Source organism: Epinephelus fuscoguttatus, linkage group LG14, assembly GCF_011397635.1.
Source record: "Epinephelus fuscoguttatus linkage group LG14, E.fuscoguttatus.final_Chr_v1".
Lineage (NCBI taxonomy): Eukaryota > Metazoa > Chordata > Actinopteri > Perciformes > Serranidae > Epinephelus > Epinephelus fuscoguttatus.
Window position 1 is genome coordinate 12,825,795 of NC_064765.1, and position 24,847 is coordinate 12,850,641.

A 24,847-nucleotide genomic window follows, 5' to 3' on the forward strand; every position below is an offset into this window, starting at 1 on the left:
TTTTTCGATAAATAATCGACAGATTAGTTGACAATGAAAATAATCGCGAGTTGCAGCCCTATTAACTAGCCTGTGTAATAAGCGCAGGTACCAGCCACATGTACACATGCTGCGTTGTTAACCACCTGGAAAATGCGAGGTCAGGTAAAACTCTGCAGGCAAACATTTGCCTATCATTGGTCGACTACAAACATGACGTATCATCTGAAACATGGAAGTAGCTACATGCCCATTAGCCCACAGCGTCATTAACAGGCGGCTCGCTCAGTGTGTGACGTGCACTTGTAGATAAAATATAGGCCTATATTAATGAAGGTTCATTAGTACGGTTTTGTATTTCTCTGTAACGTAGCACAGTGTTAACTATGTTACTGATACTATTCTTTCTCACACCTTCAACTCAAACCACTGTGTTGCTCCGCCCAAAATATATCATTTCATAATTAAATTAATATCGTAAACACGCGGGCGACTAGTCGACTAATGGCCCTAAATGATGACTATTGGTCGACTAGGAAAATTCTTAGTCGGGGCAGCCCTAGTGTGTGCATTGATCCATATCATTCTAATGTATTTGGACTTCTTTATTGTACAGCACCCAAACAACCATCAACAGTAACTGCACACTAATCTGAGCTATCACTGAAGAGTAATCCAGGTGTAATTCTGATTCAGAGACCACTTATCATGTTGTCTATATGAGCTCGTACTGTAATGAAATGAAGGAATGCAAAACAGATTTCAGGTCCAATATTACGGCACTATCTCATCTCTCATCTCATCTGTCCCCTTCCATGTGCACCATGAGGGAGGCGTCAGACTGACACAAAGTACGGCTATTCCAGTAATTACCATCAACACATAATTATGATTAATTGCACCTGCCAGGAGAAAGTAAAACACCGGTAAAGCACTTGCAGGTACGCAGAGGACTGTGTGTGTGTCAGGATGAAGAAGAGGAGGTGGTGTGTGTAATGATTCTCTTTTTACGATTTTGCTGCTGCTATAAGGAGCCCAATGTAGGGGGGGAATAGACACACACACACACACACACACACACACACACACACACAGGAATGCCACAGGCTGCAAAGGGAAGCATCTCTTCATCATTCTCAGCTTGCAGCTCCAGTTAGGCGAGACCAACCTGCCTTAATACAACCTGCTGCTGGATATCATCACACCCAAAGCTTCTGTGTGTGTGTATTCTATGTGTGAGCGAGAATGCCTCCACAGTGTGTGTGTATTTTGTTTGTTTGTGTGCGCGCCCGTACCCTTGCCAAGTCAATTACACAGACCCCCCCCCCCCCCCTCCTTTCGGACACATTTACTATGCAGGACACTTCCTGTCGTAGCCTAGCAACAGTCCTGGCTGGCCAGAGTACAGTGGGCACGACACTTAAACACACAAACGTACACATACGTACAAAGAGAGGGAGAAGACGGGGAATAAGAGACTATTATCCTGATGTGGGAGAGCTGTTATTTAGAAGAAGGGATGGGGTGAGGAAAGGAGGGAGGGAAGGAGAGAAGGAAGGAGTGATTGAGAAATGAGGGAGGGGATGAGCTGAAGAGTAGTTCGGAGAGCGAGCTGGATTTCACAGTGCATCTGTCCTCAGTGTGTGCTCGCTGTGTGGCCAAGCTGCAAGGTCAGAGGAAAGCATCCAAATTTGACTCCAAAATGGCCGAGTGAGCGAGCTGTCGGGTTTAAAAATAGATCTTTGTTTGATTTGAGGTCTATCCTTTACATTAACCAAAATTTAAACACCTACACCGCTGGTTCTGCATGTTTTAGCCCATTAACTACAAATCTCATTACTGGGGGACAATTTTTAAAGCCAACCTTATTATGATTGATTTCAGACTTTCAGGAGAGCCGTTGCTTTTCATTCATTTCACTAAGCACCTTACAGAAACTTAATTTTGACAGTCATTATGGCAGACTGTTCAAGTTTTATGTTTAAGTTTTTTAAGGCTTTCTCAAACTTCCTATACTTTTATGACACATGCTTCACACAACAACTGCCATATATTCAACAGCTGCTACCATTAGACGTAGATTGTCATCAACTAACTAAACTGATCATGAGACAAGTTCAGTAAGGAACACTTTATTTCCATTTGCAGTATTATATTTGGCGGTATGGCTCTCTTCTGGGGCCTCTGTGCCTGTCCTCAGGCCTACCCAGAAAGCTTCCTCCACATGTGTACTTAGAAAGCCTAAGGCGGACAGAACACCCCTCTCCGCCCTTCCACGCACCTGCGTGGAAAGCCATAAGGCAAAGAGAGCACTGTCTGCCCTCCCACGTGCAGACAAGGAAAGCTTGAACTGAGTGAATTCAACACTGCCATATTAAAAGTCAGTGCGCTTTTTGTTGTATCACAACATGGTCATCAACTCACCACCGTTTCTGTTTATTTCTATTTTTATCTCTTATTATTGGACATTTTACAGTTGGCTGCCAAAACAAACTTTTTACGGGGCAGCTGGGGCTCAGAGATAGAGCGGGTCGTTCACTGATCAAAAGATGGTTCAATCCCTGGATCCTCCAGTCCTCATGTCAAAGTATCCTTGGGCAAGATACTGAACTTGCTGTGTCATTGGTGTGTGAGAGTCTGGTATGAAAGCACTTTCTAGTCGGAGGACTAGAAAGGTGCTCACATTAAAAGTGCTTGCAGTCCATTTACCATTTCAATACAAGCAACAACTCAAATGATACTTTTCACACAGCCATGTCTGCTTATGATTTGTCATCTAGGTTTGACTCACTTCAAGGGAAATTTTTTGAACCTGGACTACATGTTCCCATGTTTTCCTGTCTAAGCGACTAATAGAGAAATCTATTTTTGAAACTGGTCCAGTTATGAGAGAGACCGCTGCAGCCACAGCAGCAGAACAGGCTGCAACCTAATTCTTACAGCCAATTATGCACCTTCAATTACATTCAATAAAAGTGCTAGTTGTTGCCACTGACAGGCTCAGATTGTTATCATGAGTGTATTACGACATGACGGCAAGGACTCTACAGACAAATGAAATGTTTGTTATTGTCACCAAGTCTCGCTGAAGGAGAGGTCTTGTTCTGAAGTCTTGTGAGAGGTGACTTGTTGCATGTTGCTACAGAAAGTATAGCTTAATGTTTCCTAAGAGATTTTCAATGTATGTACGAAAACATGGGAAAATAGGGTTGAAAGGTTGAAAAACACCACAGTTTTCTTTTCACTTTACATCTTATATTTTGCCGGACAGTGACAGTACAAGGAACGTAAAATCAGTTTTCAAAGCGTCAGGAATGTGGTGCAACCATCCGATCCTACCACCTGTATCATTCTTCATTCGGCTACAGGAAGACAAAAAATACTGGGCATGCTAAGCAAATAAATGCACACATACACACTCACTCATCAAACTAGGAACAGATTGCCAGATTATGTTGCCAACTCTTTGTAAAAAGGAAATGGGTCACGCCATAATCCTAATCTGCCGTCATGGTAATCCACGCAGACACAAACAAACACAAACATCAGGCAAGAATCGACTGAATGGCATCCAAGCATGCTCTCCTGGCGCAGGGCCTGTCGGCATGGTAACAGTATCATGGGGCAAAGTGGGTTATGGGATGTCCCCCTGGGCTTTCAATCTATACATTTTCCTTTCTGTCAGTCTCTGTGCGACAGGCAGGCCCACTGCTGTCACACACAACAAACTGTAGTTCAGTTGTGTCGGGGTTGAAGGATTTCAGACAAGCGGTGTTTCAGTCTGTACCCTCGTATCAACACCCGCTGGTTCTAGTCTGTGGGTTTACAATCCCAGCATGCTCAGCGGGCGCCGGAGCTGCGGAATTAAAGCTACTTTCAGCTAACAAACGACACAAATACAGTTTTGCTCGAAGGAGTCCAAAGAAATAAGGGGGCAATGCTAGCAGACACACCTCATTGCAGTTCAAACACCTGCAATCATTCCGCATTCACACGTGCTCACACACACACACACACACACACACACACACACACACACACACACACACACACACACACACACACAACCACACACACACAGAAAAGTGCACGCACACGCTGTTGTGGAATCAGCGAGGCAGTAAATAAAAGTGACAAAGGCCTCCATTCCAATCTACTACTGCACTGCCCAGGAAATATAGAAGCACCCCGAGGCTGCTCTCACACTCACACACGAGAAAGCAAGAGAGGAGAGAGATGGATTGAGACAGCAAGAGATTTAAAAGGAGAGAAGATATAACGCGAGCCGGCGAGGGTGATGGAAACATATACAAGCAGTTTGTGGGAAAAGGAGGTAGTCAAGAAAGAGAGGCGGAGGTGATGAAAGATAGAAAAAGGAAAGATGAGAGGAAGAGAGATGGGAGCAATGATCTGTGGAATAGTCCGGAGGGCTTTTATTGATGGGTGGAGGGGGGCGGTGGGGAGGGGGGGGGGTGGGGGGTGGGGGGGGGCGCAGGAAGGAGATGCTGAATTTTGCGACAGGCAGCACGCGGAGTGTTGATTCCACTCTGAATGAACCGGTGTTATCTGCTAAAGCCTATTGAAACAATAATCTATCGGCGGTCTGAAATATAGCTGTTCATTAACCTGCCCGCTCGCAGTACAACAAGCTAATTAACAAGCCAGTGGACACACAAGTGTACCAGAAACTAATCGGGGTTAGGGAAGGGATTTGGTGCAGCGCTAAGTAATCACAACACAGAACAGTTTAAATAGGGGAAACAGAAGTCTGCAAACAGGCAAACACACACACTTTTGATCACATGCAACAAAAGCACATCTGTCACTGCCTGTGGTGGTGTGAAGGTGCTTTAAAATGAGGAGACAGAGTGCATACACAAAATGTGTGTGAGTCCATCCTCATGCAACAGGAGGTGTGATTCAGTTTAATGTCATGAATGTGAAAAGGTTTGTGTGTGCAGTGGCACCGCCAAGAGGGGGCCAGAGGATGCTCCCCTGATACCCCTACCCCTGACGAGAATAATTGGAGGCTGATACTTCTGTGTTTAAGCGTGCTTTCAGACCTAAGTCATCTTGCTTTGGTCCGAATCACATTTTGTCACAAAGTTGCATAATTGCCTAGAGCTGGTTCGTGTTCTCACGGCAGCATTTATGAGCCAACAGAATTTCCATGCGGGAAAAATCCAGGAAGTAAACAAGACGTTGAAGAAGAGTACACTTGCAAGATAAATGTGACATTTTCTAATGTCACAATAGAGGGACAACTACGCAGGGTGATTTTAGCGCTGCTCATCGTGGACTATATTGCTGTCATTGTTCATTTTAGTCAAACCATACAGTTTGAAAACGAGGCGTGGCTCCAACTAGAAAACAATGTTATCAGCTGTTTACAATTACTGAGACATTCACATATGCTCACTGACACTGCAACTCTGGTGTGTCAGGACCTTAATATATACGTGGAAACAACTTTACTGTGCTTTCTCCATGATACTCCTCTGGGGCAAACGTATTTCCATACAGTACATAGAGAAATGAGGTGTGGCAGTATGCTGATAGCAGATAGCAAGCGAGTGCCTGTCAATTTAGATTTAGTCTGATTCACCAACATATGCACAAAAGAAGGAACAAAATCAGCCAGTATTCACGTCATGAATCTAACGGTAACTTTGTGTGTGCACTCATACTATCCACAGACTAAGAACATTTCTGCGCACACATTAGTGAATGAGGCCCACTGGACCTGTAGTGAAAGGTGGTATAATGTTGATGTGATTATCAAAAGAACACTTTGCTGTCTGTTTTTGCTAAAAACTAGAGTTGTACCAATACCGATACCAGTATCAGAAATGCCTCCGATACAGCCTAAAATGCGGTATCGGGTATCGGCGAGTACAGCCTACGACCAATCCGATACCACGTAATGCCTCATGTCATTACGCATACGCACGCTACAGTCAAACGAAACGGAAACGGAGCAGAGTTTAAAAAGCATTCTACTGTAGCCTTTAAAATGTCTTTTTTTACTAAATTGTGTGGCTGCACTTTAACCTGTGTCTTGATCTGTGTCAACACTGGATAATAATAATAATTAAAAAAAGGTTTTATGGCATTCATTCTACTATTATGTATTTATTTCTTAATCTTTTACATAGAGTTTTAGGAGTTGAGACATACAACAATTCATATCCCATCCATTTTTTTTTACACGCTGGTATCAGATCGGTACTCGGTATCGGCAGATAGCTAAGGTTCAGGGATCGGAATCGGTATCGGGAAGGAAAAAGTGGTATCGGTACATCATTACTAAAAACCCAGCACATCACATGAAAAAAATTGGCAAGAATCCTTTTCTCCACATGTTCCTCAGCCAAGCAGCAGCCAAGGTGCACCTGAGCAGTGCTGTTCATGCGGGCAGTGTGACTGCTCTATCCTGTTGACATGGTCTACAAAAAAACCCCAAGAAGGTTCCACAATGCAAGCATGCTACTTCCACAGGCAGTATAGCCCAGGCGCAAGGCATCCATTGGTATCAACCATGTCGGAAAGAAGGCTAAATAAAGCACCAAAGTTAGGCTAAATTTTGGCGAGGGAACAACTGGCATGGCCATTTTCAAGGGGGCCCCTTGAACTCTCACCTCAATATTTCTGAATGAAAACTGGTTCTATGCGTATCCACAAGGCTTGTTCAAGAAAATTTGTTGTTCCTTACAAACAATGTACCACTTCAAAATAAAACTGTACATTTGTCTTTTTAAGGAAAGGACAACCAGCCTATTTAAAGAACAATCAAACCCTTAACACATGTATATATATAGATGTGTAACACATTAAACCAGGACTGTTAAGGTACTCAAACTGTTAACTCTACCAGTCCATGCACATCAGAGTTAGTAATATTAACTGTAAATTAAGAAACCAAAGTGTTTCAGTATGCTAGTCCTTAACTCACTTAGAGTTGGTTCAAGTTCTCACGGCAGCATTTACAAGCGGACCAGATCAAATGCCTTGCCTGGGAGAGCTGCAAACGAACCGCACCAGAGGAGGTCTCAGTCCAGTTGTCCGAGTGCAACTGCTGTGCTCACACCTGCCCAAACGAATCGCACTGAGGGGGAAAAGGAACTTGAGTTTGATTGAAGTGAACCAAACAGGGCAGGTGTGAGAGCATCCTAAAATTTTTGTTTTGGTGTGCCAACCCAAGATTTTCAGTGACCTTATCTCAGCTTGTCATCATCATCAACCCGAACACAATAACCACTTGTTGGATGGACATTTGTGCGTGTCCACAGCTTATTTACGGTCAGTCTTTTTGGCTGACCCACATTGACTGAAACACAAACTCATATATAAACAGTTTTACTCTACACCAAAGTGAATTGTCCATCTGAATTGCTGTGACACCTCTAAAACTGTTAACTCTATCCCATCACAACCAATTTCCCCAACTAACATATTATCTAGCTTAGTTCCCGGCTCATTTACACAGGTTAACTCACTAACGCACTTACTGACTAATTCTCTCTGTTAGCCACTGACCTGCCCACTCACCCACTTATCTCTCATTTCAAATCAAACTGCCTCTTCAGAGTCACGACAGACACACACGCACACACACTCCCCGCTGACGCTACGACACCTGCAGAACAAGCAGACGCACAACTGGAGGAAGAGAGAGAGGAAGCGAGTCGGATTGGAGAGCGGGCACGGGAGGAGGAGGGCTGCGGCGAGGAGGCAAAGCGGCAGGTTCAGCACATCGGCATCACGCTCCGGCGGCTCTGGAGGTCAAATGAACAGCCGGGCTGATTTACTGTACAGACTGGAGGTGAGAGAGGGAGTGGAAGAGGGAGAAAGAAACAGCTGAGCGAGGGTGCAAAAAAAAAAGATGAACAGTAAAAGGAGGCACTCCAGTGTGGGAGAGCAGGGATGGAGAACAAAAATGAGGAGCTAAAGGCTGTGAAAAAAACACATTAGGACAGAAGGAATGGAGAATAATAGAGAGAGTCGGAGCTGGTATAGGTTATTGACGAACCTATTGATGAGCAGTAATTCACACAGTGGGAAAAGAAACCTTGGCTAAATAGCTCTTTACAGTGCACACAATCAATTACAGAGTGGGGGGGTCTGACTGGAAAACATAGAGCAGAGAGAGAATGAGACAGAAAGACATATGAAGAGAGACGGAGAGATCGCTATTGACATCAGGCATGGCTAATTGACCCTGGTCTGGATGGCAGGAGTGCATTGTGGGTAAGTGGGGCGTGTGGCCTTGGGGAAGACAGAGAGAGGATGTAGGCTAACGAACACTGCCAGGTGTGAGTGTGTGTCGCTGCATGTGGGTTGGAACGAGCACATCTGCTGTTCCCACGGTAACAAGCAACATCCACCCTGGTCACGGTTCACAGTTCATTCATAAGGACTCGGGAGATTGAAGTGTGTGCGTGTGGAAGTCAGTGTGTGCAGACAAACGACAAAAACACAGCAATCGAGAGGGGCAATGACACGGTGTCAAACCGTAAACAACCGAAACAATGCTCCACACCAGGTACACACACTATATATGGCAGCACATATATCCACTTATTGTACACACGGATAAACACACACCACACCCGCGCCCTATAGCCTGCAGACACTCCCAGCTGAGACCTTCTGGCAGCATCCCCATTAGCACTAATGCTACCATACAGTACTACATTGTTTATTCATTTACATTATCACGCTAACTGCAATTTACTGATACAGCGAGCATAAATAGCCTCCACGTTTCCTCAGAGAGGCCGGGAATGAGTAATGTACTCCGCTCGTACACAAAGCGCCACTCAGGTGTTGTTGCCAATGGTGAGATTACTGCGTTCTGGTGGATGTTTATATACTATAAAGAAAAGTGACTATCTGAGTCAGTCAGGCAGAGGTGAGCTGCTGTAATCTACTGTGCTGTTTGCAAATAATTATGATCATCAGTCAGATTCATGACTCTATTTACGAGAATGTCTTCGCTGAATAGAAGACTGTTGTTAGTTTTATGTCTGTAATCAAAGAGACAGGAATCATTTCAAAAAACTTGCAGCCCAGTCACCAGAATAACATGTTGGCATTGTACGTTTCTGCATACCATGGATACGTTACATTGGTTTGTTTCACAGGTATGACATAGTTCAGATTACATGTATATGAGCTGAGTGTCCCATCAGGAGGAGGAGGGTATGGCAGACAAGCAGACAGCAGCAGACAAGTGGTCAAGACCAACAAAAGTGAGAATTTTTAACAAAAGTTTGGGACATTTCCAGCCATGTTTCGAGCGACAAAACCGGGTATTTTAGGCCAAAACATTATGTTTTCCTGACCCTAACTAAGTGGTTTTTGCATAACTCTCTCATACATAAACAACAGAATAGGTCATTTTTTACAGACTTCCATAGGGACATATACGACAGTCCCAAAAAATACAAATTTTTGTGTCCTGACCATCGCAGTGTTAAAAAACCCCCAAAACTTAACATCATAAAATAGCAGCAGTTCTGCTACAGAACTACTTGGTTAGGTTTAGAACAAAACATCATTCATTCATTCATTTTACAGAACCAATTATATCCTGTCAGGGGTCACGAGGAAGGGGTGGGGCCTATCCCAGGTGACACTGGGCGAGAGACAGGGTACACCCTGGACAGGTCACCAGACTATCACAGGGCTTAAATGTAAGGCTAATGTAGCTAACATATGTAGCGAGACATATATGTCACATATGTCATTAGTATAGCATGCTACATATTGTTACCCCTCTCTCAGTGACAGCTTACTGGCTCCAAACCATAGTTGGGAACACGCTGGCTTATAAACATTAATTTAGCTTTGCTCGTTATTAGCTGGTAACTAGCTTAAAGCCATCCGGACCACTCTGCAGAAGGAAGGATGGTGAGGCATTCAGGTGCCGTTCACCAACAATGGCTTTATTGCAGTCTTTACCACATGGGCTTTTCATGAGGTTTAACTGCAGCCCTGAGCTTATCTAGACACTTAATTCTACTGCTATCATCACTGTTTGCTGCATGGGTCTTCATCGTCCTCACAAGGTACCCACAAGGCCACTGCCCTTAAAGTGGGGAAAAGGTGAGCTGGTAGGAATATACTAGCATGCTAGGCTACATTGTCAACATTGACCTCAGGGTATGAACACGAGTCTCCTGGGTGAAAGCCCTGTGTTTGTTTGACCCATCCACCACCCCTCCTGCCCAGCCTATACAGACTTGTTTTTGTACAATATTACAAAGACTTGGTGGCTCTTTATGCCATGTCATGTCACCTCCTCTGCTCCTGTAATATTACTACAGCTACTAGAGGGCACCGCCTTAGAACGTGAGTATGGGCCACAAAAAGCTGCCTGCACAATCGACCTATGTGGTTGCTTTATTTCTGAGAGTGAAACTGAACCACGTGTTAACCACAGTGTTGTCACAACAAAAAGTTTTAATATAGGGCCCATCCACTGTATATGAAATGTGAAACATATCCATGGTTTTCAGAGATGGACAATACCAACCTTTATTCTGGAAAAAAAAGTGTTGATTCAGCTGTGTGGCCCGTTTGGATGCTGCAGTTTGTGGTGCAATTGCATTGCATTATACTGACAGGTGTTTGTGTTATTTTCTGTTATCAATGAGAGACGGCAAAGTAACACAAACACCTCTCTGTATAATGCAATGTATTTCAACAGCACCACCACTTACATCTTCTAAAATGACCCTGCAGTGAATGAACCTTCATGAAGGCGGATTTATTGCAGAACTGTGTAAAGGTTAGCGGGGAAAGGCTTGTTCCTACTGAGCAGCTCTGTGTTAGAAGAGTTCATCAATCAATAAATCATCAATCATCACCCTTTATGTTACAATACTGAGTCTGAGTGACTGATGCAGAGTTTCTAGTCATGGGATAAAGTCATGGTAAACTGTAATTAAATAAGTATCATGTGCAGAAGAAGAAATAATAACAATAGAGTACAAAGTGTTATGTCAGCCACTGATTTGCCACGTTATCATTTGAGTATGATCAGCGTCTCCTTCCAGCGAGATACACACTGCATGTTTGATCTTCTCTCCCGCTGAGAAACACAGTAGCTGGAGGAGTTAAGAACATCAAACAAAGAGGAATAAATGACGTCACTCGCTCTTCCATCCTTCCTCGGAGTCTCTTATGCCAGGCTTTCACACTTCACGCTGCTTCTCTGAGGTGTGCGGATATGTGTGTGTGTGTTTGTGTGCAGGCACATGTGTAGTTGAGGCGGGCATGTGGGGAGAGAAAAAAAAAAATCTCCCACAGTCCTTTGCAGCGTGACTTCCAACAGATAAGGAAGATAAAAAAGCAACTTTGAAGTTTTATTCGGTTCTTAAGAGGGCAGAGGAGGAAGGAGGAGGAGGAGGAGGAGGAGGAGGAAGAGGAGGAGGGCCGGGTCGCAAAACAGGCAGGGACACTGCAGGTAAAAGCGATAAAGGGGTATAGAGAGAAAGAGAAAGATACAGGTGTGATTGGTTAACAAGATGAAGCATTACTTGAGCCGTAATCCTAATCTGCATCCCATCCGTTTGTTTAAATCCTGAGACCCCGGATTGCCACGGTAACAAGATTACCATGACATCAGCAAATGCATGAGGTCATAACTGCACACGCCTCTGATCTGTGGTCACCAATTTTAAATAAACCAATGGTAAGACTTTTTAGGAGTGACACACATGCATACACACACACACCACCCTCACTCCTACCTACATGAGACACACACACACACACACAGTGACATAAGGGCATGTCACATACATGCTCCTCCTTCAAACCCTTGTTCACACACACATTGGTTTAAACACACACCAATGCAGTAAATGGAAAGCACACAGCTGCTCTTTGTACAGAGCGGCTGTCACAGTGGGTGAGCATAAAAGCCCATACGGCCCAGGTCCCCAACCGTCGCTTTGTGTGTGTGTGCGTGTGTGTGTCTCAAAGTGACTGGTGAATATTTAAAGAGTGTGTGGAGCACTTTGCCTGAGGAGGAGCAGAGTGGAAGTGTTCTGTCATCAGAAAGAAAAAAAGATTGGTTGCCCCCCCCCCCGCCTTCCTCTCCCTTCGCTGCATGGCGACAGCGGAGTCACGCCGAGAAAGTATGAAAACAACACACACGTTCACACACACAAACCAGCACAAACGCAGGAAATGTTTTGTCGCTGCCAAAGCCGAGGAGACAGGCGATGGGCAGAATGTGTCATCGTTCACGCGCTCAGGCATGTGCGTGTGTGTCGGTGGTGTGTTTGTGTTCATATGACCAAAATATGATTAGTTGCCCTCTCAACTTGTCCTTGCATCCATCAGGGAGAAAAATGACGTCTCCTGCGGGAATGGCGAGGAGCTGTGATCAATCAATTAGCCGATCAATAAGTCTGTCAGTCAATAAGTCGTCCCGTCAGTCAGTAAGGGAGCGTGTTGGCCAATGGTCGGCGAGGGAGGGTCCCCCGTTCCCGCCCTCTTGCCATGGCGCTGTGTGCAGCAAGGCACTTCCTCAATTCGGAGAACTGCAACTCCCATAAGTCCCATCAAATATTCACAAGCATCAGAAAGAAAGAGAGAAGGGGGAGACAGTGGAGAAACAGAGGCATGATAAAAAAGAAGAAGGAGGGAGGGCTGGAGAGATGAGAGTGGAGGAGAGAGACGTGGCAAAATAAAGGAAGGAAATACCAACGAGGGAGTGGACAGGGGGAGATGGAAGGAGAGAAGGAGCTAAAGGAGGAAACAGAAAGAGGGAGGATGACGGCGAGGGAGAGAAGTGGAGAGAGAATGTGATTAATTATTCAGCATTACCCGTGTTCTCTATTTATGGCCCTTTTAGAGCAGCCAGTAGAAGCTATATATACACATACTGTAGGCACAGGCAGCTCCCTTAAGTACAGCTCACCAGGGAAGTTTCAGCCCAAAAAAACAGGGGAAACAAGAAAAAAACATGATTACATATTGATAAGAGAAGCGCGCTGGAGCGAGGGATGAAGAAGGGATGGGGATGATTAGACAGAGGAGGGGAAACGAGGAAAAAGAACTGCCACTGAGATGTAAGATGAGAAACGGGAGACAGAGGCAGAAGCTAAAATTATCTTTTCGCTGCGGCTACTCGTCTATCACCGCTCTCGGCCCCAAACTATTTTTTGCTGACAGGGGGGGAAAAACACTGCAACAAAAAACAACAACCTGGAACAACTTTTCAAGATATTTTTTTAATTGAGATGAGACATTGGGTGTGTGTGAGAGGGGGAGAGAAGAGAGAGATGGAGAGGGAGGAAAGAGCAGTGTGGAGCAGATCTGTATCATTTAACTAGATGGGGTAATGGAATTGTTGATAAACCTGTTATCTCTTGCTCCCAGACACACAGAACTGCAGCGACGTGGCACATTACCGGCCCTCTAACACCAATAACATAAAACACTGCGCTGACCATTACGATCACACACACAAAAGGGTGCATGCATGGGTACACATAAACTTACATAACTCTGGCTTCATTACACACTGAGTAAAAACGACTGCAGCAGAATGCAGTTGGACTGGTTTTAGAGTCGTGTTTTTGCCGCAGGAAAAATATCTAATGTGAGAAAAGGCAAACAAATGATTATTATACATTTAAGGTTCAACTGAATATAATTTTTATTCATTCATTTGCCATAACCACTTATACAGTTGAAGGTCGCAGGGGGGCTGGAGCCTATCCCAGCTGACACTGGGCGAGAGGCAGGGTACACCCTGGACAGAGACAGAGACAGACAACCATTCACGCTCACATTCACACCTACAGACAATTCAGAGTCACCAGTTAACCTGCATGTCTTTGAACTGTGGGAGGAAGCCGGAGTACCCAGAGAAAGCCTACGCTGACATGGGGAGAACCCATCCCGGGGGTCAAACCCCTACTCCAGGTTCGAACCAGGAACCCTCTTGCTGTGAGGCCACAATGCTAACCACTGCATCACTGTGCCACCCGAAATATAATATAATACGTATTTTTTCACTATTGTATTATCACCTAGGAATAAGAACTGTAGTGTAGTGTTTCCATTACTAGGGATGCACAATATTGGTTTTATGGCCGATATCCGATATTCCAATATGTGACAACTCATTTGACTGATATCAATATATCCACTTTTTTCCCACCTAATTTTAGTGATCATTAAGTCTCTTCTGAAGTAGAATAAACATCATATTATGCATGCATTACTCTTATTGTGATGGCCCACCAGCAGATGACGTATGTAATATTTATTCATTGTGCAAAATAAGAAAAACTATGCTGGCCAATTCATTTTAAAGTCGATAATGGCTGATACCGACAACATGCCGATATTATCGTGCATCCCTATTAATTGCCTTTGTATCTACACATGTAGAGGCCCCTTGTCCAAGGAGTCCATCATGTTGCACCGCCTTGTTTCTGGTGTAGCCCAGAACCAGCAAACAAAACACTGGCTCTAGATAGGGCCATTCACGTTTTCACGTCGGCCACTGTAGATTTCAGCCCCTCTGCGACAAACACTTTTTTAAATGTGAAACTGCTTTACTTAGTGTTTTTAAATCACCAGGTCAGTTTGTTTCAAGAGGAAGGGACCTCTGCGAATTATTCCACTCCCGGTTAAATCCTCCTTAACATCTGGATTTTAGCTCATGAGAGAATTCTAGAGTACTGGCCAAAAAACTGACCTTTGACCTTCAAACAACAAATTCTAATTGGTTCATTCTTGAGTCCAAGGGGTTTGTGTCAAATGTGAACAAATTCCTTCAAGGTGTTGTTGAGATATCAAGTTTAGGAGAATGAAATGGATGCAACGTCACACTGACCTTGACCTTTGATCACCAAAATCTAATGAGTTCATAGCTGAGTTCAAGTGAACATTGTGCCAATTTGAAGGGATTCCCTAAAGGCGTTCTTGAGACGCTGCATTCACAAGAATGGGACAGAGGGACGGATGAACAACCCGAAAACATAATGCCTTCGGTCACAGCTTTTGCCAATGGTGGCATGGAAAAGGTGAGCACACATTAGCAGGTGCTGGACTGGTGGCCCATCTGCAATGAGCCCAACAGCATCAGAGAAACACCGATTTGTTACATGACATCATTCTGTGTTTTTATCGATTAACATCCCTGATAATTTGGCTCCCAATAGGAACCTCTTGAACATCTGGATCAGAAAAAAGGTGAGCTCAAATTACATTATTAAAGATAAAGGTGAGCAAACATAAGCAGGTGCTGGGCTAGCAGCCCATGTGCAAAGTGCCGAACAGCATGATTTGTTATGTTAACAGCTTTATTCAATATTTTTACAAGTTTTAATCATCGGTTCCATTTGTTTTGGAGAGGAAGAGACCTCTGCGGATAATCCGTCTTCCAGTAAAAACCTCCTAAACAATGAACACTGACGGAATACTCACCAGGCGTTCAGGCTTGGCACATGGGAGACGTTTCAGCTGGTTGCAATCTGCAGTCCTCACCACTAGATGGCACTAAATCCGACACACTGCTCCTTAACGGGTTCCTTGTTTTGTGATGCTTTCATGTCATATTTCTGTTAAACTAAACTTCAAATCTGAAAGCTGCTCAGGAAATTTGACTGCTTTTCGTTTTTACCTGATGCATTTTTCACTTCAGCCGACAGGCTTATTAAACTTTTAACAAGCCTGAAGGTAGCATAAATTTGTCTATCCACATGAATGAATAATGCAGCTTCAGTGAAATGAAAAAACAGCAATGTTGCTGTTAGACGATTGTATCTGATAATATTGATATATTAATCTGCATAAATCTCTGGAAACATTAAACAAGGAACACAATAAAAGATTGCTTGAGTCGAGGAGTGTTGTAGAGATTCTCAATTTTCTCCACTGCAGCAGAACACTGGTATCAAGGCTCAACTTGTTAACTTGCAGTCTATGATTACAGATACATCAGAGCAAAACTGGCCCCTGGCCACTGAGCAAATTGAATTTATTTTTGGACTCAAAACGAGGAATAAAATGTGTTTACAGCCTGCCTGACTCTGATCTTTACATCTGAGTGAGAAAATTCAAAGTCCAGCTCCACAGCACACAGACAAGAATTCACTGATCCGGACTGGGGATACGACAGTATCTACTACTACAGTCCAGAGTCACATACAGTTCGGTTCTCCTATGTGTTATTTTCCTGATATAACAAGTGTCTAAAATTGGTTCAGAGAACCGGAGCAATTCCAGTTCACTAATACCCACCAGGCTGAAGGTCAATTTATCATCTCAGTGACTCTGAGATTCACCTGCTCACAAGACGTTGATCCTCTTCAGGCGGCTTGCCTCCACTGCATGAGGAATTTAAAACAGATGGCATTTTTACTCAAGTGACTCTGCCCCTTATCTGTATGTATGAATACAGTCCTTTCTGGTGTACATCTGCATCTTATTCTATGGCGCTGAAGGGGAAATATCTGAACCATTATAGTTTCTGCCTTTTGTACTATTATTTTTTATTAAAGATTGATATTTCTATTAGAGCTCCAGCTAACTATTATTTCTATTATTAATTAATCAGATTATTATCATATTATATTTGGTCTTGTTCATGAGTGAGGGTAGAATGGAGTGTGAGATGGATCGGCAGTTTATTACAGCGTCTGAAGTGATGCCGGCGCTGAGCTGAACCGTCGTGGTGAAGAGGGAGCTGAGCCAGAAGGCAAAGCTTTCGATATACTGGACGGTCTACGTCCCAACCCTCACCTATGCTCATGAGCTCTGGGTAGTGACCAAAAGAATGAGACTGCTGACACAAGCGGCCGAAATGAGTTTCCTCTGTAGGGTAAGGAGCTCAGAACACGCTGGAGGGATTATATATCTAATCTGGCCTGGGAACGCCTTGGGGTCCCCTAGGAGGAGATGGAAAGTGTTGCTGGGGAGAGGGATGTCTGGGGTGTTTTGCTTGGCCTGCTGTCCCCACACTCAGTCCAGATAAGCGGATGAAAATGGATGGATGGATGGAGTGAGTCAAAAATAGTTTGCAAATGTTATAAAATAGTTATTAAAAAGCTCATGGTGATATTTTGGTGTCATACTTGTTTTGTTTGAACAACCAAATTAATTTTACTTTACTTTATACTTTCACTTTTGCTCCGATACCTTCCCTCTGAGCATCTTCGTTACTCAAACCTCAGAAGGTTTGGCAAATAAGTGCTCCTAGCTTGCAAGTTAGATCACAGGTTACATTCGTGCAAACAAGTGCTTTCAAGGCTGCAGCTAAGTTTCGATTTCCAGTCAAGCCCAGGATGCAGTCAGATCAGATGCTACATGCTATAGTTACGACATAACAACAAGACCAACTTCATGGTGGAAAAAGAAAATGGTGTCCTGCAGCAGAAAGGATGAGTAATGATTCAAGGAGATGAAGATTTGTGACAGGGAACTGTGAGGGTGACTGCTGCACTGCAGTGTGTTTCCTTAAATCCTTCAGTTGTGAAGAAGACCTTGTTTTTCTTCAAGTGTGACGCAGGCTTGATTTTAAGGTGGTGTTCTTGTAAAGGAGAAATAAACTTGCTTGCTTACTTGCTTGTACTTTCAATACTTCAGTGCATTTAGTATCATAAAATAACTTTTGATACTGAAGCACAGTAAATGTCAGACACTTTGAAACTTTTACTCCAGTAATATTCTAATAGGTGACTTTAACTTCAGCCAAAGGTATTTTCTGGTAAGATATCTCATTTTCCTTGGGTATGTTCTTTCAGGTATGTCATCCATCACTGAAGCTCACAAAAAATCTATTGCACACATTCAAAACTTCATAGGTGTACTCTCAAATGAAATCATGGAAATGCCACTTTTGGATCTGTCGACCAACAGCAGCATGTAACCAACTTCAGTTTAGACTCCATCGAGTATTATACTACACTGTTCAACACAATCACAAACCAGTGTGGATCAGCTGTATGGTCTGCAGACCCAACAGGCTGGTGCTGTTGCCATAGGCACTCTGTGGCTCGGTAATGTACAGGAACAGACTGGCTGAATGTCAGCCAGTAAATGAGCCGTGACTTTCACCAAGACAGCAGAGTCAGCAATAGATGGATCCACATAACTCTCCTGTTCTCCATTCCTTTTGTGTTTTTTCCTCCCTTCTGTCCCTAATATCCACACACACACACACACACACACATAGACATGCACACATACACACATGTGAGGATGTCAGATTATTTCTAGAAGCGTGAAGAAGTATGTCCGACCTCTGGCTGACCTTTTATCTGGTCCAATCAGCTGTAAGAACAGCTCCTCTCCATCACCACCTGACCTTGACTCCCCGCTCCATTAGACACACTCTCACACACGCACAAAACACATGCACTCACAGGGGCCTTCACATGTCCACACCTTCAAGTATTTGAACAAACACATGTTTGTTCCGGCTAGGGGGTTAATAAACAAAGTGTCAAAGGCTGGTGCTGCATCCTGCAGAGTGGCAGGATGAAGCAGCAGAATCAGGAAAGGGAAGCGAGGACCAGCGAATGACGGGCCATCATGGAGGGAAGAGGAAGTTCAGACAGTGACATGGAGCGAGAGATAGTGTTTAAACGACAGCGGGAAACAGCTGAGTCCAGCTGACAGTGAAAAACCTCAAACCGCAGTGATGTCACAACGTCACTCTTACTGAGCACTTCCTGTGTCTCAGAGAAAGCCCCTGAAATACCTGATCAAGCAGAGAGGAATCATAACCCCCCTGCAGAGCTAAAGAAAGTCATGCAAATGCAGCAGAGAAGGAGAAAGTGAAGAAAAAGGAGTAAGGGAAATACTCCTAAAAGCACTTTAATGTGCCCCAGTTTCTGCGTCTCCTCTCTGCTTTTACATTCGCTCCATTTCTCTCAAGCTTGCGCACTGCTTTTATCTCCTGTCTTCTCTGTTTCCTTCAGTCACAGCGCACATTCCTATTCTTTATTCCATATAGGCTCGGAAAGAATGAACAAAAGCTGATAAGAGAGGGGAGGGGCTGCTATCACAAAGACAGACTAATGTGTATCAAAGTCTGTTTATGTGCTTATCTTACCTTGTACACCTGTCCATAGGTGCCATTTCCCACCAGCTCAACCAGCTCAAAGATGCCAGCAGGATCCTGGAACGACAAAGGAAACATAGCGGGATCATTAGGATGAACAGAAGTGTTATTCATATATACAACTCAACATAATGTTTAAAAAAAGGTTTCCAGATAGAGCTTTTTTTAATGCAACACGGTACAGATGACAGGAATGATGTAGCATGACATGTCTATTTTCTTAGCCATGCTAAAGACGTAGCACCAGAAAGGACAGTCAGCAGGTAGGTCAGTCGGTCCAGCACCTTGGTCAAGACTGAAATAGCTCAACAACTACTGGAAGGATTGCTAAGAAGTTTTGACCTGACACTGACATGGTCCTCAGAGGATGAACTGCAATGACTCCTAGCACCACCAGGAGGTTGACATTTTTGGTTTTGAATGAAATGCAGTGTCTTCCACAGAATTGTAATATGTGCTGGTGGCTACCACTGTCTGAATTCAAAGGTTCTTGCGTGAGTGTGAACGCAGCACAGGTGTAACTCTTCATGAGTGTTTGACTTGAGACTTTTTCCACCAAAACTTAGCTCCCACTTAAGTTAGCCAATGTTACTTAGCTAATTTTGATAAAATTACTTACCCAAAGTTATCTAGCTAGCAGGGTGAACCGCTGAGCATTACACAAGACAAATAACATACATAACATAGAGCAAAACACAGCACAGTACAAATATCTGGCGGTCATGTAGTCATGGCTAACTTGTCTTTGGACATTTCCATCATGGCAGTAGACTCTAGTCCTGTCTATTGTGTTGTTATGTTCTGGGTCTACCCCAGGGCCTCCTACCAGTGGGACGTGGCCAGAACACCTCCAACAGGAGGAGCCAGGCTGCATCCTAATCAGATGCCCGAAAAGACGGAGCGGACAGTCTCACTCCCAGGGCGGCAAAATACACCACTTAGGCAGTACCTCCGGCATAACTATAGTATCACTATAGTTATAAAAGTGATGTCGGGGCATATAAGCATGTGTATGAGACGCACAGGGCTGCCAACCAGCTCCAATGTAAACCCATCTGCATCATTCAGAGCAATGGACATAGTAGAAAGAGTGCAAAAGCAAAGGACTTTGACGTGGGAGATTGGTGTTTGTGTCCTGTGTGAAATCACAAGTAAACGTCAAGTTATTTTATCAACATCTTCCATGATCTTTCCCTAACCCTAACCGAGTAGTTTTGTTGCCTGAACCTAGCAGGTTACCCCTTCGTAGTCATTCGAGTCAACTCATGTGACTTACCACTGAGCCTCTCTGCGTCATCAAGATCCACTGACCCCCTAAATCAAGACACAACGCAAAAGGCTGCCCTGGTGTCATTATAAAAACACCAAGAGCTTCTGCCCGAGTGTCAAAATATGATGAATAGGGATGAAAGTGTTGGCATTTTTAACAGTGGTGTGATTTGGACCTCTAACCCAAACACTGCTGATGTCTTACTCTACCAGCTGAGCTCTCTGGGTGTTGATACATTGGTCTGAAATGCAGTGCTGGATTGTTTTAGACTTGGGTCCAGACTAGCTAATAATTTAAGCCCACAGTCGCTAGGTTGCCAACACTGAACTCGACGCATCTCTGACAGGGAGCAACTTGAACAGTGCATAAAACCCACTGACCTCCGCACACACACACACACACACACACATGCACACACCTCCCCCTTCCTCTCTGCTGCATGTTGCTACGGCATTCCAACAATAGCTGGTATTCACCCTCTCCTTCCTTCTCTCCCTCTTTCACACTCTCTCTGTTCTACCAGCTTCTGTTCTCCAACCAGCCGAAGTCCATCTATGTCTCCCTCACCCTTTTATCTACACATGCTTTCTTTCTCGCCTTCATTCCTGACAGGGTCCAGGACAAGTCCTTCGTTCCAGCAGGGTCTCAGAAACACTGAGGCCCTTTTACCAGCTTCTTTTACGTCTCTTTTCTCCCTGTGCGCCCTTCTCGCTATGAAAAAGTTCTGCAAATGTCTTTTTCTTTGCTGTCCGTCTCAGCTGTCTTCAACTTTGTGCCTCATTCTTTCTGCCAGAGGCCTGTGGAGATGTCAGAGCTAATGTTGGGCCCTTGTTTACTCAAGAATTCCATATTCAAAATGTCTATCATCAGCGATCCTTTAAAGTGTGAGGTTCTGTAGGGTTGTAGGGCTCTCACTCTGAAGATTCTCACTAGAAACTATTTGTCGTGGATTGCCTTGTTACCAATTCTCCTGGACCAGCTAAAAATACACCAGTATCCAAGGTGATGGCTGTCATTTTTCATCCTTTTTTCACTTTTGAAATGGCTCTTCAATATCATCTAGGGACGAGCCAAAGAAGATCTCTTACTCCAGGCAAAGCTGGAGGCTTATTTCGCTGCTGATTCACAGAAATAAACTGCAGTATTGTGTAGATCCGCACTGGGAGTCATGCAAAGCTTGAGAACAGACGATATTACACGATACCCACTTTTCACAGACAATTCCCCTCTCAATAAAGTATCTCTTTATTTCTGTTCTGAAAAGCCACACATGCACTCTATTTCCATCCCAGTCTCTCTCGTCTCTAACCTCGTCACTTTTCTCTCCTGTGTCTGTCGTTCACGGTCTGTCCTGGGTTTTTTTGTTGTTTTTTTTATCAGACTCTTTGTCGCCTTCTCTTTCTCACTTCCTTGCACTTCTCTTTCATGCCCTGCCTGTGAATTTTCGATTGAACTTTCAGCTAACTTTGATGGCATAACTCGCAAGATCAAAGTGTGCTGTCACAGTACATGGGGAAGGAAGTGACACGGGATTATGGCCAAATGAAGAAAGAAAACTAAAAGTGCATTCTGGGGCTCTACAGTATAATACTGTGTAGGCCTGCATGCTCAATCAGGGCCCTGTGAAATCCGTTTTATTTTTTTCCAGATTACTTGTTTTCCATTTTAATTTCTATCAGTTTTGTGTTTTACACTTAAAGCACATTTTGTCAGAAGTGTCATCAGACTGTCAGCAGAGTGTCTAATCATGTGTTGGACTGATAAAACTTCAATTATTCAGTGAGGAAATATTCAATTTGATGTAACACCACATTCCACTATATTTTTTAAATCAAAGAAAGTGCTTCAATACAGTTAGAAAACAAAGCAATTCATCATTTTGAAAATAAAGTCATTTCCATCATAATTTAGTGGGACTTCTTTACTTGTAGGAGAGGCAGGTAATGTGTTTTGTACTCTCTGTGAATATAATTCAATTAATCTCATTTCAATATATGTTCAAACTATGGTAATACCTTACTTTGAAAACCGGACGTAGTCATATGTAGCCTGGGCTGTTTCAGTGCATTTACATTTAGTTTGACCACAGAGAATCGAGTGACACTAACACAAACATCAGCTGCTGCCTTTGTATGACCCTAAAAGCACAAGAGGACTCAGTTCAGCTGACTAAGAAAAAGACTGCTGTCAAGCTAGCCATCACCCACAACTCCTCCCAGTGATGGCAGTGTTGGCATCCGAAATCAGATCAGCTGTTTGGCCCGATCCTCAGGCGTCATTCATGCCGAGCCTCAGCAAAGTGGGGTAACAGGATGTGGCATGGCTTACTTCATTCAGTATGCCAAGTTTGGGCCGATGCTGGGCCAGGCCATTGTTGATCATGGCCCAATGATGACAGTGTAGGCAGCCAGAACCCAGCCAGCTGATGAGGCCCGATTCTGGGGCGTCATTCATGCCGAGTCTCAGCTAAGTCAGGCAACCGGATGCGGCACGACTAATGTCATCCAGCATGCCGAGTTTAGGCCAATGCCGGGCCAGATCATTTTTAATAACCGCCCAGTGATGGCAATGTCAGCAGCAGGTATCAGGCCAGCTGATTTGACCTGATTCTAGGGCATCATTCATGCTGAGTCTCAGCTGAGTCAGGCAGCCAGACGCGGCCTGGCTAATTTCATCCAGCATGCCAAGTCCAGGCCAACACTGGGCCAGGTCATTTTTGATAATGGCCCAGCTGGTATCAGGCCAGCTGATATGGCTAAATACTGGGGTGTCATTCATGCTGAGCCTCAGCCGAGTCGGGCAACCGGGCATGGCCCAGCTAATTTCATCTGGCATCCCTAATTTAGCCAGGTCATTTTGGCTACCCGGGTTTGTTTAAACCAGTGATCAAAGTTGCAATAAACACAAGCAGAGCTGAGTGAAGTGTCGGAGTTGGTCAGTCTGTCTGCTATGCATCACTTGCTGCAATAAAAATGATTTAAGTGCAATGAACAGACTAAAAACTTTATCTTACGAGGTAAAACTGATGTTCTCCTTTAGGGAAATAATTTGCAGTTGGGGAAAAAAGGTTATAAATCGCAATATACTGTATCGCAATACTCAGCATATCGCAATAATATCATATCATGACCTAAGTATTGTGATAATATCGTATCGTGAGCCTAATTTATGCTAGCTATGTGTTGTTACATTGTAGTGGAAGATCTGTTGGGGGTTTAAACATAACACAAAATGCCACAAATCTTTGTACTTAAACTATTAATCAAATATTCATACAGTGTTTTGATATAGTATCACCGCACTCAAGTGCATCAATATAATCTTTCACCCCTGCTTTCTCCCCCTCTCTTTGTCTCCCTCGTTCTGTCTCTATATGTTTGTTTCTGCAGGTCTCAGCAGACCTGTCAACCTGTCAGCGCTTTCTGAAGACAGGGCCTTTTCTTGCTCTCTCCTTCCTTTTCCTGTCGTTGTTTTTTTTTCACCCTTATTTCTCTGTTGTGTGCAGCAGACACTCACACATGCACTTTCCCCTCACATAAAAACACACACAAACTCATTCTCTCGCACTCTCTCGTCTTTCTCGTCATTCTCTCGTCTCAAGTACATCCTCCTGCTGTCTCGCTCTCTCGCACTCTCATAACCACACACGCACACACACTCACACACTGTGCCAAAAGCGCACTCCTACACAAGGGCTAGTGTTCAAATGTTCTAACGAGTATGAGTGGGCTCGAAATGAAGAGTATGTGTCTAACTAAACGCGTGTGTGTGCGCGGAAAACAGGGGAGTCAGAGAGAGACTGCGAGCCTCTTTCAACAGTGCAGACAGCAGCGTTCTGCAAGCTCTGCAATTGTTTGCCTTGCTATCAGGCCTTCAGCTTATGCAGGTAGATTTTTCCTCCCCACACTTCCTTTTTCTCTCTCCAAGTGTGTGTGTGTGTGTGTGTGTGTTTGGCAGCTGTGTGAATTAACTCTCAGAGCTGCATACAAAGTTCTGACAGCAACTCCCATGACACATCTAGGGATGCACTCTCTTTCGCGTTCTGTTTTTACACATTCAGACGGTATGAAAGAGAAACACCAAGCACACACACATTGCTGTAAATGAATATGCATATAAGCATCACAAACACAGGAAGACACATGATGCAGGCATGCATGTGGAGCTTCACCTCCATGCACAAAACACAGAATGAGTGCTGCGGTTATAGAAACAGAGCGTTTTTGCTGCTCCAGTTCATACATGTCCTTAGGCTCGCTGATAAAAATATAGCACGATATCATTCATATTTTATAGGCCACTTGCAGAATGAGCTCTCAGCGTGCGCCGGGCTTTGTCAGTGCGCCTGTATATGTGTGTACGCGTGTGCGCATCTGTGTGTCAGTGGTTTAGAGTTCCCTATGACTGAGCAATTTTGCCCCCCCTTCCCCTTTTCTTATTTTGTGTTCCTTGTTGAGCGTTTGCCAGAGTCACATGACTGCCGCATGACCTCACCGGTGGCT

General features: G+C 44.1%; 1 protein-coding gene across 7 annotated transcripts in view; it reads right to left on the reverse strand.

Moving 5' to 3' along the window:
• tnika (TRAF2 and NCK interacting kinase a) overlaps window positions 1-24,847 on the reverse strand; it is a 106,810-nt gene that overhangs the window by 63,475 nt on the left and 18,488 nt on the right. For all 7 annotated transcript variants that reach the window (XM_049597171.1, XM_049597170.1, XM_049597167.1 and 4 more), the window contains exon 2: window positions 19,067-19,132. In XM_049597171.1, the coding sequence (XP_049453128.1) occupies window positions 19,067-19,132 (66 nt within the window). The remainder of the gene's footprint in view (window positions 1-19,066; window positions 19,133-24,847) is intronic.